Source organism: Cryphonectria parasitica, assembly GCF_011745365.1.
Source record: "Cryphonectria parasitica EP155 unplaced genomic scaffold M406scaffold_4, whole genome shotgun sequence".
NCBI classification, from domain to species: domain Eukaryota; kingdom Fungi; phylum Ascomycota; class Sordariomycetes; order Diaporthales; family Cryphonectriaceae; genus Cryphonectria; species Cryphonectria parasitica.
The window spans coordinates 3,335,033-3,350,814 of record NW_024468912.1 but is presented as its reverse complement, the minus strand read 5'-3'; the positions used below and the strand labels follow the sequence as shown (position 1 = coordinate 3,350,814).

General features: G+C 53.0%; 1 protein-coding gene across 1 annotated transcript; it reads left to right on the top strand.

Moving 5' to 3' along the window:
- The first annotated feature begins 7,378 nt into the window (after positions 1 to 7,378).
- Positions 7,379 to 9,083, top strand: M406DRAFT_356207 (uncharacterized protein). The gene has a single exon (XM_040923382.1). It carries the CDS (start codon positions 7,756 to 7,758, stop codon positions 8,200 to 8,202), a length of 447 nt encoding a protein of 148 aa, XP_040777078.1. The 5' UTR covers positions 7,379 to 7,755; the 3' UTR covers positions 8,203 to 9,083.
- The last annotated feature ends 6,699 nt before the right edge of the window (positions 9,084 to 15,782 follow it).

Below are 15,782 nucleotides of genomic sequence, written 5' to 3'. Positions count from 1 at the left end.
CTTCTTCTTTTCCGCTGCTGAAAGACATCCACATACCGTTCGTGTAGATTTTCATTTGTCACTGCGAAGTTCACTCTCACGCTGCAACAGCAGCAAGCTATGGGCATGACTGATGAATGACGAGTCGCCATCCATTCACCCGTAATATCCTTCCATCCTCCTCCTCGTCCGGTGCTGTAGAGAGAGGACGATAATGAACGCACCCTGGTGAAATTGGTAGGACCCGCAGACACTACAAAAAGGAAATCCGATAAGAAGATCTGCACGACGCTCGGCATACTGCAAAGGAGAAGAAGCAAGAGATCATCCAACCAACCCCCGCGTCGGCTTCCGTACAAAGCGGGTCTGCAATACGCCGATCACCACGGCAGTGCCCGTTTTCTAGCGGCCGGCTCGAGACGGCAGGACGGCTCAGACGAGAGGAGAAATGACAACAATAAAAAAATCAATAAAACAAGAGACCCGTCTTCACGGCATATCATATCCGATCCTGAAGGGGCTTCTTTTTTTTTCTTTTTTTTTTCTGGCTTCTTTTGCTTTCTTCCTTTTTCCTTCCTTTTTCCTTTCTTCTGCTTCTACTTCTCTTTTCGAGGAACAAAAGAGTGTTCAAGAGCCAGTGGACCGTCTTATTATCTTTCTTGTTGTCCTCCATAAAGGAAGGCTGTGCGGGGCGTGAAACTTGGAACCACATTGCACCTCAGATTGTAGTGTTTTGGCTTGCGAATCACGGTTGAGCTGTACCTGGCACGGCACAAGCCTCCGCGTCCTCGCCTACGCGGCAGAGTGGATCGTTGGGTGTGTGTGCTCCAGCATGCTCGTGAAGTTACCTGCAGCAGGTTGCCCTGGGAGTGGATGTCTGCAGGTAAATGACCTCAGACGAAAGCATCGTGCAGTCAAGTCTTCCCTGCAGTATCCACAAGACTGCCGAGTGTCTTCAGGCAGGTACAGACCCATACTCTAGATGTCCCTCTCTCTCTCTCTTCTCTTTTTCCCTCTTCCTCGGCATAAAAAAGAGCAGGAAGAAAGAGGTAGAAGAAGGAGAGAAACGGAAAGCGACCAGTGCTCTCCTAGTAAACGGACAGACCTTTTACGCTTCCAAGAAATGCCAAATGCCATTAATAGTGACGAGCCGTGACCCCCAACAGATCGACATCATAGAGAAATGCGGACAACGGCCTATCTTTCAAAAAGTGTAGCCCCACAAAAACGTAACCTGCAAGGGATCTCAACGCTCCAAAATGTCTCGCAGCGCGACCCATACCTCCCTTTCCCTCTCTCTGTGCTCGGCTCCATGCTGTGAGCGTTACTTTCACAAAGGGGCCTGCAGGCTCTTTTGGGCCCCCCTCTTCGTTTCCATTGCCCGCGCTGCTCTTTTGCCGCGAGCCCTGTCTGGCCGGGGAAATGAATGCCCCAAGAATGAAGATTGGCAGATCAAGAAATGACCCACGAGCCATGAGTGGGTGGGTGCGTTGACTAGGACCCCGCTGCACAATTCGTGGGGGCGGGCCGTCGTGGCCCACTGGGCGGCTTTCCGCTGATCAGGTGTGAATGACCCGTGGTGGTCTGTTTTCACAAAGATACTTCCATGTTTGGAGTTTTGCGTGGTGGCGCTAGCTGTTTGGTGCTGAACGCAATGTCACCAGCATGCTGTTGGCTGGGCAAAAGTCTGCCTTGAAAGAAGTGGAAGAGAAAAATAGACTGAGCAAGTGACTTGTTCAGCCCCCCCCCCCCGGCCCCTTGTTGAAGACAGTAGTATATGGTGGCAAGGGTTACAGTCGTCTCGCGCCGGCATGCACGCAAGGAGAAGCCGATGCAGCAGTTTCCAGACATACTAGCTTACGAGGTTCAGCAGCATCGATCCTTGACGGTGTTAGAGGGGTGTGCGTATGTGTGCTGAGCGAATCGCCAACCTACCGCATTGCAATACGGGAGCGATTTGTCCTTTGTCGTCATGTACTGTATGTTCGGTAGCATGAGAAAGACACACTTGCTGTATATAGTATCTCTTCGTACTGTGTGCAACAAGAAAGAGAAATGCAAGACGAGCGTTCTCATCTTGAAACCTCAACGAGTGCGGAGAATATTGCGAACCCTTGCTCCTCTGGAGCCGAAAGGAACAAGCCGTCTTTAAGTCCCAAGCTACTCTTCCAATTACTCATGTCAACATACAACCCTGCCGAGGAGCGTTGCGGATCGCCTGACCTGTAGAGAAGACGAAGGCTCGCCATGCGCAGGTTCACGAGGGGATGTGACTTCGTAATGTGGTCCACCAGAGAGAAAAGAGAGGGGGACGCAGGCAGGCAGGCAGAGGTGGAGAGAAGGGGGCCCACTCGCCTGTAATCAACTTGTTCATCTCCGTGCTTTAATCCCGTGAAATGTATGGAGTTTTGGATTCCTTGTTGATCATCGGCGATGCATGTACCACAGCAGCGTCCTGTTAGTACTGCAGTCTGCTGCCAGTGGAGGAGGGTGTGGATTTGTACAAGTTTGACACACGCCCTCCCCCTCCCTGTTGCAACATGTCTGCAACATCACCTCACCAGGTTTGTTTGTGTTGCTTGCGTGAGAACCTTGGAAAACAAAACACCACGTATCCATCCGGATGATTGGCCATGTCAAGCGCGGCACTCGTTTGCCCTGATGACTCAAACCCCTGCTCGTTGCCAGATTTTCCTGATACAGCCACCGGCGGATGGTGACGATCCCTCGTCACATCGTCGGTAGTGTCTCTCAGAGTGTATTGTGTGGGTACGGCTGGCTGTTGTAATTGGCCGGTTAGCCTGTAATTGGCACTCCCTCCTTCTGGTGTGCTAGAATATAGGGCCCCAGGAACTTCTTGGAATAGACGGCGGCCCTGCATGCGGCCATCCATCCATTCATCCCACCTGTGACAGGAGAGAGGGTCTCATCAGGAGCCTCTGCCAATCACAGATCGATGGCACTCATCCTGCCAGCTCTCACGAAGGGAGAGCCTATTGGAGCCCTCCCCCGTCCTATCGATGCCGGCAACCCGAAGCAGAGGCTGCGAGGGAGAAGAAAAGAGGTGACGTGTCGATGGCCTCGGAGTATAGAGAGAGCCAGATAGTGTCGAGCACAGCTTGACGGCTTCGACTGTCTGACTGAACTGCCTGAGCGATATAAACATCGGCATCTCTAAGAGCGCCAGGCCGATGGTCCACGTATGTCGAGCCAGGACACGCCGACGAGCTTCCTTTTTCCCTCGTGAGGCGTCGTGGGGCAGCCAGGAACAAGCTTCTGCTGCAGGACGCTGGGGAGAGCAGCTCGGAGGGCCGCAGCACCTTCTCCATAGGAAAGAGAGAGAGAGATGGGGAGACAAGGCCTGCACCTGCGTGCGATCCTGCAATGCAGCAGCAGTGCAGCAGTGCATTTCCTTCTGCTGCTACTCTGCTAGAGGTGGCTTGGCGCGAAGCAACCCTGGACAGTAAACTGCAAGTACCCAAATCCCGACGGTGCGTCTCTGCTCCGCCGCTGGGGGCGGGGCCACCATGAGTGGGTGTGAAAGGAAGACAGTTGAGTGCAAAATGCAGGTCGGATCCTCCCTAGGCGCATTAGCGAAGCACCGACCTCTTTCACATTGGTCCACCTCCCTCCCTCCTTCCCTCCTTCTGCCATCCTTACCCAGACAGCCAACCAGGCCAACCCCAGCTGCTGCCAGCCTGCCCTGGTGGTGTTGCGTTTGCCCCTCGTTTTTCTTGCGTCGAGCTGCATCGAACTTGCCTGCAGGTTTTTCGCAAAGCAGTTTAGCGCATCGATACTCGCCCGCGATGATTGCAACCGTCTTGCCTCATCCTGCCTTCTTGACCCTGCTAGTCTGCCTGCCTGTCCTTGTCTTGGGGGTCACAACACACAACAATTAACAGTTTATCTGGGGAGGGTGGGCGGGGTAGGCAGACTAGGGAGATAGCGCCACAGCGTCTCTCTGAGAGGAGGACAGCAAGGGGACGACTCTCCACCTTTCCCACGCAACACATTACCACATTTCACACGCACGCACGCACACCCCACCACCCTCTCCCGCTTTAGCTGCGTCGTACTAGTCGCTCTCCCTTGGGCGGCTGGACAGACGAGTGGGGTCACCAGGGCACCATTCTCCATGGTCCAATACCGCCCTGCTGTTTCGTGGCTTTCCTGCATGTGCCCTGCCTGAGAGACGCTGTGTGCGTGTGGTGTGGCATGCCTCGTATGGAACTTCAGTAGAGAGGTTTGGGGGCATCACCAGCCTACTGGCCTGCTGATAGGACAAACCATGGTCGGAAGCAGGAGGTGTGGCGATAGAAGGAGAGGGAAAGACTGGGGGTGTTTCGAGGTTGGCCCTTGAGAAACTGCACGAGGTGAGGCTGAACTTGCCATGCTTTTCTTACGTATGATCGAATGACGGCTACGACAGTTGCCCTGCCTTGGAACATGGTCATCACAAAGAGGCGAAAAGGGAAGAAGAAAAAGACCCTTTAAAGGGCGTTGAGCGACGATCCTGCAACCCCGCGTCTGCTTGATGTCGTCGTGGGCTGACGATGGCGTAGCATCTGGTAAGAGTGTTGACGTCGGGTTCGATGGTCAACCGTTGGGGAGGGTGTGGGTTGCGATGATGAAAGGGGCGATCCAGCCAAGAGGGCAACAGTCGCAACAGCGGCAGGACTCGAACGATGTTGTCCTACCACACAATACAGAAATATCCTCCCCCCCCCCCCTCCATCATTCGCTGATCCGTTACCGCGATGGCACGTTGTGTGGAATCGCCTGCATTACCCTTTTTCCCGTCGCCAGTAGGATTAGTTGCATGAAAGAACCTGGTGCTGGATAGCCAAGCTACACATGCATACGCACACTATGGCACACCACTAGGCATTACTGAACCGGGAACATCGAGTTTGGATCGTGTGGTTCTCTCCATCCTTGGCCTTGGCTTCAAGGAGTGGGACATCGAACGAATTGCATCAGGTTGTCCTCTTATCTCGCGAGAATGAGAAGAGTGAACCACACACACCTCCCGCACCACCAGGAAAAGCCGAGGTCCTGTTGATGGTGGTTGTTCGTTCACGACTGATCGTCGTCTTGCGTTATCTTTTGGTGTCGAATAAGGGTTTCATGGATGGATACTTTGCAGATAGACTTCTCACCTAGCCCACATTTTAGTTTGCTGTCATCGATCCGAATCCAGTATCATCCTCAGTCTCAGGCACGCCATCGCACCAGGCGACGTCGCCAGCCAAGGACGGGGGAAGGAGAAACCAAGAAAAATGAAAAGACACTTTGACTTTTAGGCGCCCATATGCGGGGAGGCTAGATAGTTCATCTACAGGAGGAATGTGTTTTTCCCTTGTCCCTAAACATCAAATCTGTGCAGCAGCAGAAAGGAGGCGAACCATGGGTACGGGAGCGAACCCTTCGCGAGATGATCCAAGTCCACTCCCAAGGTAACGTCAAGTTCTCGATCATCTTCCCCTGACATTTTCTGAAGATGGAAATGGATCGCGGCCCCGGCGCGGACCGGAACCTAGAAAGACCCTCAATCTCAAAAAGACCCAAGTTTCCAAATAAACCCACGGGAGGGCACGGGCTGGCCACCGTGGAAGCTCTCCGTTACGTAGATTTGCGCTCTTGAGGACGGAAACATCCTGAAATTGCGGGTGTTCACGGGAAACCAGAGGGGAGACAATAGCAGCGGGCAGATGATGAGTCGACTCACCGAAAAACCGCATGACATTAGACAAAGTTCGCGAAATTGGCAGCCTAGCAGTTTCTCAGAGGAACTGGTTCCTGGGCTAGGCACATTCCGTTCAGTTCCAAGGTGAATTTTCAGCTGCAATGCGCTATCAAGCGATGCTGTTCAGGCGAGACGTGAAGTTTAGCCCTCGACCACCAGACACTTTTTGTCTTTGACCAGCTTCAGGGACTTGCCACTAATGCAGGTCTGGGTAGTTCACATGCACCTTTTCTGTGATATTTTTGTTTTCGGTGAGAAGAACCAGGAGTGAACTTTTATCTCTTTCCTTTTGTTTCCACTCCTGCTATCCAGGAAGAGATGTTCACCACGACAGCTTGGTTGCTTGGTTTGTTTCGAGGTGTTGAAGAGGCACCTACTTGCCTAAGGGGAGGGTTGAAGCAACGAAACGAACAGCATCCTACATACTAGGTATGCACACACACATTATGTACAGCAGATCAATATAAAAGCAGCGATCTTTGGGTGAAACAGACCTTTTGTTGATCAATGTTTTTTCGTCTCTCTGAACCAGCATTCCTGTTAACAAAATGTGACTGTCAACAAAAGTCACATGCATCAACCCCAACAGCCAAATTCAGCAGTTTTGTCTTTTGCTCTAGGAGTTTGGTGGTCAGTCAAGCTTGGTTAGCAGTCCATCGCCCAGCTGATCACAGCAACTAGACACCGGATGACAACGTCTACAGGTTGCATGTCCTCTGAATAGAGAAGGCTAGACACCCACCAAAAGGCCAACCGATCCATCCATCATCATCTTAGGGGGTCCAACCAGGCCAGTGCAGTCAGGCCACCACCAAACCAGGAACAGGAACGAGAACGAAACTGTGTAGCAGCAGCAGCAGCCAGGGCGACTGAAGCCGGACCAAATAGACGGCCTGAGGTGACCACCAGCTCCGAGATCAGCCAACAATAAGGCCAGACACACATGCCACTGTGTCGAAATTTTCACCTTGAATGGTGTCGACTACCAGCTGCAGGCCCGTGTGTACCTGACCTTGCCGTGCCAGAGCTGCTCCAAGGTCCTCAGGCGCGGATAGCTCCACCCCTACCCATGACCTCCACCTCTGGAGAGCTCTCCACTTATACGTACTGCTGTACTATGGTACACCCTCTTGCTGTGAACACACCCCGTAGCCTTGTGGACTCTTTGCTAGGTACTACTCCAGTCTTGTCACGCCCCCAAAGCATGGTATTTTACACAGGGGGGGTGTGGATGAGGTTCGTGTTAGACCCCCCCCCCTATATCATGCATAGTGACCTTGGCAATGCTTGGGGCTTGTCATCTTGTGAAAGCAGGCCTGGCGGCCAGGGTGGCAAGGAAAACTTTAGCCCACTAGGACTGGGTGGGGGGGGCCTGGTGCGTGAGAGGTGTGAGTCTTCCTGTTGAAAAACTTTTCAGAGACACCCACCCTCTGTTCTAGGAAATCTTGTTAAATCACACGCCCCCCCGGCTGTATCCCCTGTCCTTGTTCTGACCAGGGTGCTCTGCTGCTGCCCATGCTAGAACAAATAAGGAATAGCGGGTTCTACAAGAGCAAGGCCACCCCGGTTGTGTGCTCGATGCCTTGAGGGCGGCTTGCTCTACCTATGTTGCTCTCTTTTGATACAAATGCTCCTCCTACCCATTCTCAACTCCTCACTTCCACCACAGCATCTGCTGGATATAATCACTCCGCTTTCGATTCTACCACGAACACTTGTGTTGGTGCCTTACTATACTTTTAAATTCTCCCCCCTCTCAAGCAACCAACAGAGACTTCCCTTCTAACCCTCGCTCACCCTCCCAACTGTCCAACGTCCTCGTCGTCTACGCTCGACCGGTACTCCTCCAACCTTCTCATACTTCCAACTCGGCCAAGGTCACTTCGACACACACACACAAATACCACACATATATATACACACTCGCCTCTCAAGAAGACTCCAGTATCAAGCGAATGACCCAATAGAAAAGGGAGCCTCTTGGCCAGATACGAACCGTCCACTTCACCACCAACAACATCCCCCTCAAGATGTCTTTCGACTGGGACCACTCCTACTGCCTCAACTGCGACAAGCAGACTGATGGCACAACCTACTGTTCCGAGTCCTGCAGGCTAGCGGAATACGAGCAGTCTGCTGCTCCCAGCACCGGCCCAAGCTCGCCTGCCTTCAGCGGCCCCAATTATCCTTGGACCACTGCGAGGGCGTCGCCATCCGCCAGCAGGTTCTACCTGTCACCAGCATACGACTTCAGCCAGTCGACCTCCCACCCGTCCTCGCAGCGCCGCGGCTCTCTCGCTCCAGCACAGCGACTCCTGTCGCCCTCGAGCTCGCAGGCCAGCCTGTGCTCCATGAGGAGCAGCTCGTCAGCCAGCAGCGACGCTGCCATGCAGCTGTCGGACGCCGCCAGAAGGGAGCTGCACGCCTACGCGAGCTCCTTCGAGAACGCCCGGGCATCACGCAGGCAGTCTCACTGAATGGTTACGACGATGACTCCTTTTCTCAGTTTCCAAAGTGGATTCGCTTTTTTTGCTTTTGCCAGTAGTGCCAAGCTGCTGGCACAACCTCGTTTCCTTGATACCCTTCCCCCCTACCTCACCTGAATACACACTTCTTCGGCGCTTGAGATACCACATCGGGACCGCACATCGCATGATATTACCGCTTTCGTCATATCTTTTCTCTTCGGGCCACCAAGCCTTTCTCCTTCACCTTTATCACTTCGGATCATCGGCGGGTACTACTAGTCATTTCTGTTGTACCATACACAACACACACAAAAAAAGCATCAGTCGGAGCAAAGCATCATTAAAAAGTTTGGGACCTTACACACGGATCAGGGACAGGACATTTGATTTTAGGGCCTCGGGAGACAGGAGAACTTTGGGCGTCAACAAAGGACTTGAGAACAACTTGACTCATCAGGACGGGTTTTCTTTTTCTCTGTCTGGTTCCAAGGGTGGTGTCCCACACATGGACATTTGAATTTTTTGGGTTTGGAACATGGGCGAACAGCGCGGCAGTGCCCATGATCGATCGTGATCCAAGATGGGATTTCGTCACGACGGTGTCTATGACTGATGCCTGGGTATCCACAGCATAGTGGATAGGCTACACCTGGGTGGGGTGGTTTGATGTGGTTCATCATGAAGCACTATTATTTCACAGGGCTGAGGGAAGAGCCGAGATCGGGAGGGATACTGGGCTGGAAGAGCCTCTCATGAAGACCGAAGGACACTGTCAGACAGACATGGACCTTACACATACAAACAATGTGGATAGCATATTCACACGCGTCCTCGTTGTCTCGAGGAGAAAGAGGAAGAAGAAAAAAGCGAGAACAGTTTCACACCTCTCCACTATCGTTCCCTGATGCTCTGATCCTTGCATTGCAATTATAACTGTGACCACCGTACGACATTCAATTCACACACCACACACCGAACAGGCTCACTGGAATGCTATTGTTACTGGTAATGCTCCGTGTCTACCCGCAATTCCTACAAGTCATCTAACAGAAAGGCTACTTTGGCGAAGAACAGGAAGGACACGTGGGGCTTTGAGGAATGATGACTCACTTCAACGGTGTTTGTGTTTCGTGACTTCCTCTTTTTTTTCTTCTCTCACACGCTCAACATGACAAAACAGGTGGAGGAGGAGGACCCGCAATTGACGACGTCACTGGTCTCATAACACACACCCCCCCCCCGGTCTCTCTCTATGGCGTTCCGTGTGTTGCTACTGTCTTCATTTGTTTATTTTTATTTTATTTTTTGGCTGCACGCGCAGAACCTCGGGTCTTCTACTTTCTAGCAACACACAACCCTCTCGTTTAGTCTTGTCCCTGAACTGGATTCCATTCGCTTCGACACGGAACGTTTCGGAAACCTTGCGAGAGTTCCCCCCATGTTCCTGTTTCTTTGTATCGCGTGGTCTACTCTAGGGTCATCAAACCCTTCGGGAATGGACTTTGTTGGACTTGGTTCGGGTCACGGTCAACCTCCCCTAGCCTGGGCCGAACGTGTTGTGTGCACAACAAAGAATCGAGACGGAGCAGAATACTCACTCTCTCGCACTCGGGAGGGAGCGAGAGCGACGGGATGGCAAGGCATTAGAGCGGGCGGCTCAAGAAACTAAAGCTGCTGGACCATCGCCGGGTCCCAAGCGCCTGGATGAACAACGGCCTATCACTCCTTGGTCCCCTTTCTTTCTGTGTCTGTCTCTTTCCACTAGGGATGCCGGTCCTTCATTGAGAAAGAGGCAAACAGCGCACAGACGGGGTTCGACCAAGCCTCACTCAACCATACCGTAATCATCTCAAGTGTTGGTTGTCGGTCCCGGTCGCATCTTGCTCGTCCGGCCCCCTACGGGAAAGGGCTAAAGGGGACCCGGACTTGATCCCTGAGAAGAAAAAGAGAATACGAAAACAAGGTCCCTATATGGGGCTCACCAAGCCGGCGACGTTGAGACGGGATCTACTCCAGCCCGTTCCTCACACTAATACTTTAAAATAGTGCGCAACTCTTCGAGCCAACGTGCTTAGCACACGCAGAACATATGTTGGAGAGTTTTAAGTTCTCGTGCTAGGCCCACGTTCACCGGTAAGGCGATGTTGAACAGCTGACCAATGCATAGAGCACGTTGAGAAGGGAGGGGGGCTTGGACTCTCGGCGCCCCCCCCCCCCAGATTTACTCTGAGCTGTGATGGTGAGGGTTAGCTTTTCCTCTATCTGTCGCACTGGCGCGAGAGACTGTGCATGGTTGTTCAACCTCCTATTACCAGGTAGTGCTGTGCTGGAAGACTATCTTACAACATACGACAAAGGGCGTCACTACAGGGACAGGCAGTGAGGCATTATTCTCATAGAGCACTGCATGTACGAACCAGGGCCTGGGGAACAACTACAACGTTCAGCCCGCCTGCTCACCCGTCCCGAACAGGATCAGATGGGCCGTCTGCTCTCGGGATCTTCGATCTCGACCAGACTGTGATGTAACCGCACGCAACACATATACACACAGCCCACAAACATGGGAAATTCTATCAGCTTCCAGGAATCTACGCCGTCTCAGGCAAGGTTTGGTTCTTCTTTCTCTCCTCCCCCTGGCCGCCAAGCTAAAGGGGACCCTCGAAATCTGGAAGGATCATTACGTACCAGCGGCCAGCCTCACTGGCTACACCTGAACGGTTCCGTACCACCAAGGGTGGTGAGATGATTGCGCCATTGCAAAATCTGAGACAAGCAAGGGCTTTTCAAAAGAAAAGAAAGGGCGTCCGGTCAACAGGCTAAAAGTCTTAATAACAAGCCACGATCTTTTAGGGGTGCATCGCGTGTGGAGGGGGGTTATGAGATCGACATTGCGGTCTTCAAACAAAGGTCAATGGATGAGACCTTTCTCTTTCTTTGGCTGCGGTACTTTCTCCTTACCCTCTTTTATTTTCCCCTTCCGTGCCAGGCGTGTCCGGGACAATCAATAGAGTTTAGGGTCCCCTTACCTTTTTTAGCGAGCAAAATAGACTCGGTCTAGGTCATGGAGGTAAGGGTTTTGGTTTGGTCGATCAGTGCGGGAGTATCCTCTGTTCGTCGTGCAGATCGGCCTGGCCTATATGTGCCACGGCCGATATGGGCTTGCCTCTTGCTGGTTGCCCTGCTGTTTCTTTTTTTCCTTTGGATTACAATTACTCTCTCTTTCTCAACGCAAGAAGAAAAGGAAAAGGAAAGAAGGAGGAGCGTGTCTGTATGGCATGCCCTGTGTGCCTTCTCGGCCCTGTTTCATCTGAGGTGATGAGAGAGAGAGAGAGAGAGAGAAGGAAAGGGCTTGCCAGTTTGCTCTCAAAGAAGCTTGGATCTCGGGGAAAATCCCTACCTTGGGGCACCACCCTCGCTCTCTCTTTCTCGTTCCAGAACAGAGCAAGCGAGCAACATTCAGCTTTTCACCGGACTCGTGTGGTTTCACAGCCAGACCACCCACTGCTCACACAGCCCCAGCTCAACCCCGGTTCGGCAGGGCTAAACAAGGCAGGGACTATCCCATCTCGCATTCCTGTGTGTGTTATGTGTCTGTCTTGTGTTTTTCGCCCGGGCAGCTCGGCAACGGAGCCAAAGAAGATGCCACAGACAAGGCGCACCCTGCACTACCGCATCGACTCCCTAGGCGACCTTTTTGCTGGCGTCGAATGCAAGCAGGTCCCGCGCTATCACGCCTAGTAGGGCAACGACAGCCAGAGATGTTAGTTTCAGGACACGGGACGAAGACGAGACGGGGGCCTTGTTTCCTTTGTTGTTGGCAGGCCCTGGTCAGAAACTAGCCAAAGGTCGGGACGGATGCGATCGATCTCTCAATCCTTCGCAGCATGTCATCTGGCTCTTTCCCCAGCACGCAAAGTACTTCCATCATCACGTAAAACTGTGTATATTACGTAAGCAGTGAATCTGCACTGAACTGCTAGTATAGTACAATAAGCGAAGTCCTCAGTCAATGATGCCATGTTACAAACTGTATGTCTATGCTCTCTCTCTCTACAGTGCGCACAACATTGGTCACATCCAGACTGTTGCCGACGTCTCTCCTGTAATAGCCCAAGTAAGGGAGATAAAAGAGCAAGGTTACTGTCTACTTTCCAATGCGCCCCACAAGGCTCCAAGTCTAGATGCTTGTGGGACCAGTGTGTGCCCAGAGTGGCTCTTTCCTCTGGGGGCCACGAACTGCTTGAGGCGTCATCATGCACAACTGACAAAGCTTGCCAACCAAAGAAAAAAAATTCCCCCGTCAAGGCTGGGATGAGAGAAGTTTTTTTCTCTTCTCAAGCATGCCAATCAACTGCTTCAGGGCTTGGACGAATCAGCATGCACCATCAGGCGAATGTGTGCTCCCTTCGCTCTCGGCAAAGAGCCTCTCAAAGTTTATTTCATTTCGCCCTTTGGGGGTCCAGACCTCAGCACACCCCAGAGCCTTGATTCCATATGCTTGTTTCTCTCGACCACCAGAGGGTGTGTGCATAATGAAATCTTCCTACCTCTTTATTTCTGTCTTGGACATCTTGTTGTCTTGATGGGAGGCCAGAAATTAACAACCAGGATCTCCCACTACCCACTCACCAGACCTTCCCTGGTAATGTGGGCTGGACGTTGAGAAGTCCTGTCGGCCATGCCTGAGCTTGAGCCTGAGCCTGAGAGAGGTGCAATCATGCCCAAAGTCCAGCCTCTCTTTGACAGCGCACATTCAGCTTTTCTTTTCTCCACATGCAAGTGGGAAGGGTGGGGGAAGCAAATCAGACAGCTTGTTTCAACAGAAAAAATGGCATCACCCATGGGAAAAGTTTCATACACCGCGTCAAAACTCCATCCATCTCCATTCCCACCCCCAACGGCCCCATTTTCCCCCGTTCCCGTTCCCGCTTCGAAGAATGTAGAAGGGAGATCCACTGGCCCACCAAGAGAGGAGGTCTATTTTCCCCGTGATTGATGCAAGCAGTGGAGAGAGCAGAGTTTTAGGGGGTTAGGTAAAGAGGGGACTCCCTTCTCGCCCGTGCCGACGTGCAATCGGGACCTTGGCCGGTGAAAGGGAGGGGGGGGGGGCGCCACATGGGAGCAAACACACACACCGGCTCCAGAGTCCCGGCCTGACCGGGCGGGTATCATCCACTGCACGTCTTGTCTTGTCTTTTTTTCTTTCTATTTTCTGCACCATCCCTTCTTTCTGCCCTGCATCTGCATGCCTGTGTTTTTCTCTCTGCCACGCACAATGGGGCCATATGCGGGTCTTTTACCCTCCCACTCCCTTCGCTGACCAGGCTCACACGCAATGCATGCATGCACCCACATGAACCGGTGAAGGAAAGACCCTGCGCTGAGACGGGGGAGGGGGGGCGTGGGCAGAAGAAAGGAAGAAGCGGGCCTCTATCCACGGCGGAAGAGCTGTCCGGAAGTTCCACAACCCTTTTGGCATCCGCTCTCCCTTCTCTCGCCCTCGTCGTCCTCACTCCACATCACACACGTCTGGTGGAACCACCCTTCCAACCTGAGAAACCCTTTGCCCCCAATCTGGAACCACCACCTGTCAGGTTCGGCAAATTTTCACCAATGGACCGGGGTCGAGGCGCCCAGCCATGTCTTTATGCTGGCAAAAGAGAGTAGAAGAAGAAAAAACTCAGACCCCGGCGGGTGCCTGGTTTAGGGGCCTTGTTGTGAGAGGTTTGAGGTGGCGTGGGGTAATGGCTGAGGCTAGGCACACTGGGGGGCGCTTGGGTGGGCGAAGGTAGACGAGGGTTCAACAAGATCATGGTAGATGGCGGCATGCTGGCTGTCGCCATCCCCAGCCACGGACACAAGAAACGTATCAGCCTGTGCACTCTTTCCGAGGAGAAATGCCCAACAATCACGAACACGATGGCAGCAGTGGCAGCAGCGGCAGCGGCACCAACAACACCACCGTCCCGCGAGAGATGGTCTGCCCGATGGGTGGCGTCCACTGGATCCTCGGTAGTCCCGTTGTTTGGCACCACCCATGCCCAAGCTGTGTTGTTGTGCCTGGGCATGTGTGCATGTCTCAAGTGTAGATGCATCCCCTGCCTTGCCCTCTCCACCAGGCTGGGCTGGGCTGGGGTAGAGGCAGATTTCTTTGGTTTCCTTCTTTTCCCCCTTTCGGCCCTGCAGCTAACTTGCCTTGTGTGTTGTTTGTGCATCATTGGGCTTGAAAAAAATATACTGCTGCGCCTTTCGCCTGCTGCCGCCTCCTCCCCACTCCTCTGAACGCCCCCGCTCTTTACCCCAGTGGGTTATAGAGACACGCCTTGCCGCAGCAAGGTCCGTGGACGAGAAGCCCCATCCGGTAGGCAGGCAGGCAAGTAAGCCACCAAAGAAGGCAGCCAGCTACCCAGTCAGTGGAGGTTCTCGTCAAGCCCACGGTCCCTCTTCAGACACGGGGGCGTCGGCCTGCCCTGGCTGCTTGCTATCTGAGCGGGTACAACGCGATCTGGAGAAGCCCAGGAGAGCCTTACCGATTCTGGCGTCGTCGAGTGTTTCCCCTATCTCGATATGTGCGGCTTGTTGTTTAGCAAAGACAGTCCTGTACTACGTACTTGTACTGCTGTACTGGAACACGCGCCATGGGTAGAAAGGGAAAGAAAAGAGGTGAATCAAAACAAGGCATGGTCAAAAGAAGAAGAAAATTCCCGACGATCATCAATCCTGGCCCACCTTCATCCCCTCTCGTCCCCCCTCCCTTTGGTGCTGTATCCATCGTCAGGCTGGGAGCGTAGACAACGTGAGCGCACGAGCGATGCGGGTCAGGGCAGACAAAAACTATACCACCCTAGCTGGGCCAGCCCACGCGTGGATGTCGTCGATCCTCCTCACTCAATCAAGGGGATTGGACGAGCCCAGCCCTGCCCTGCGGAGAGGAAGAAGAAGTAGAGGGCTTGTTTGGGGGGTGGAGGGGTGGGAAGAAACACATCCTTGTGGGGCAGGGTGTATCAGGCACAATCGCAGGAACGACATGAGGGCGCTGCATATGCTTAGATGTGCTGGCAGTCTCTGTTTGGCCTTCACTTACTTAGGGGTACGGGACCAAGGCTAGGGCTACGACTGGTTGGTTCGCTGAGGAGAGGAGACCAAGAACATTCTTGGGCAGCTGAGGTATAAGGTACAGGAATTGGGGCTTTCAGAGCTTGGGTATTTGCACGGGGGGCTTTGCCACAGTGCGACAAAAGAAGAAGAAAAAATTCATTTGCCCAGTACAGTAAGTAATTAAGTGGTATATGAGGCTTGGTGATGGGCATTGTGTGGTTGTGGATGCATCGATGATGTAACAGAGGTCTTAGAGCATGGGCTGTTGGCTGACATGACAAAGAAGTTGCTTCAGAAAGCTGTGGCACACACGCATTATTGCAACGACTCGTGTTGCTCAAGTCATGATAGATCTTTCTCGTATGACTTGGCCATGGCACAATATCATCTCCATAGGGCTTGAGTAGGGTGGATGGAAGGGCGCAAGCGTCTGTGCATCTCACCTCATCTGGATACGAGAGGCCAACAAAGAAGGTGAGAACTTGTGG

Coding starts and splice junctions, on each gene's coding strand:
- M406DRAFT_356207 (XM_040923382.1), top strand. CDS start 7,756: ATGTCTTTCGACTGGGACCACTCCTACTGCCTCAACTGCGACAAGCAG.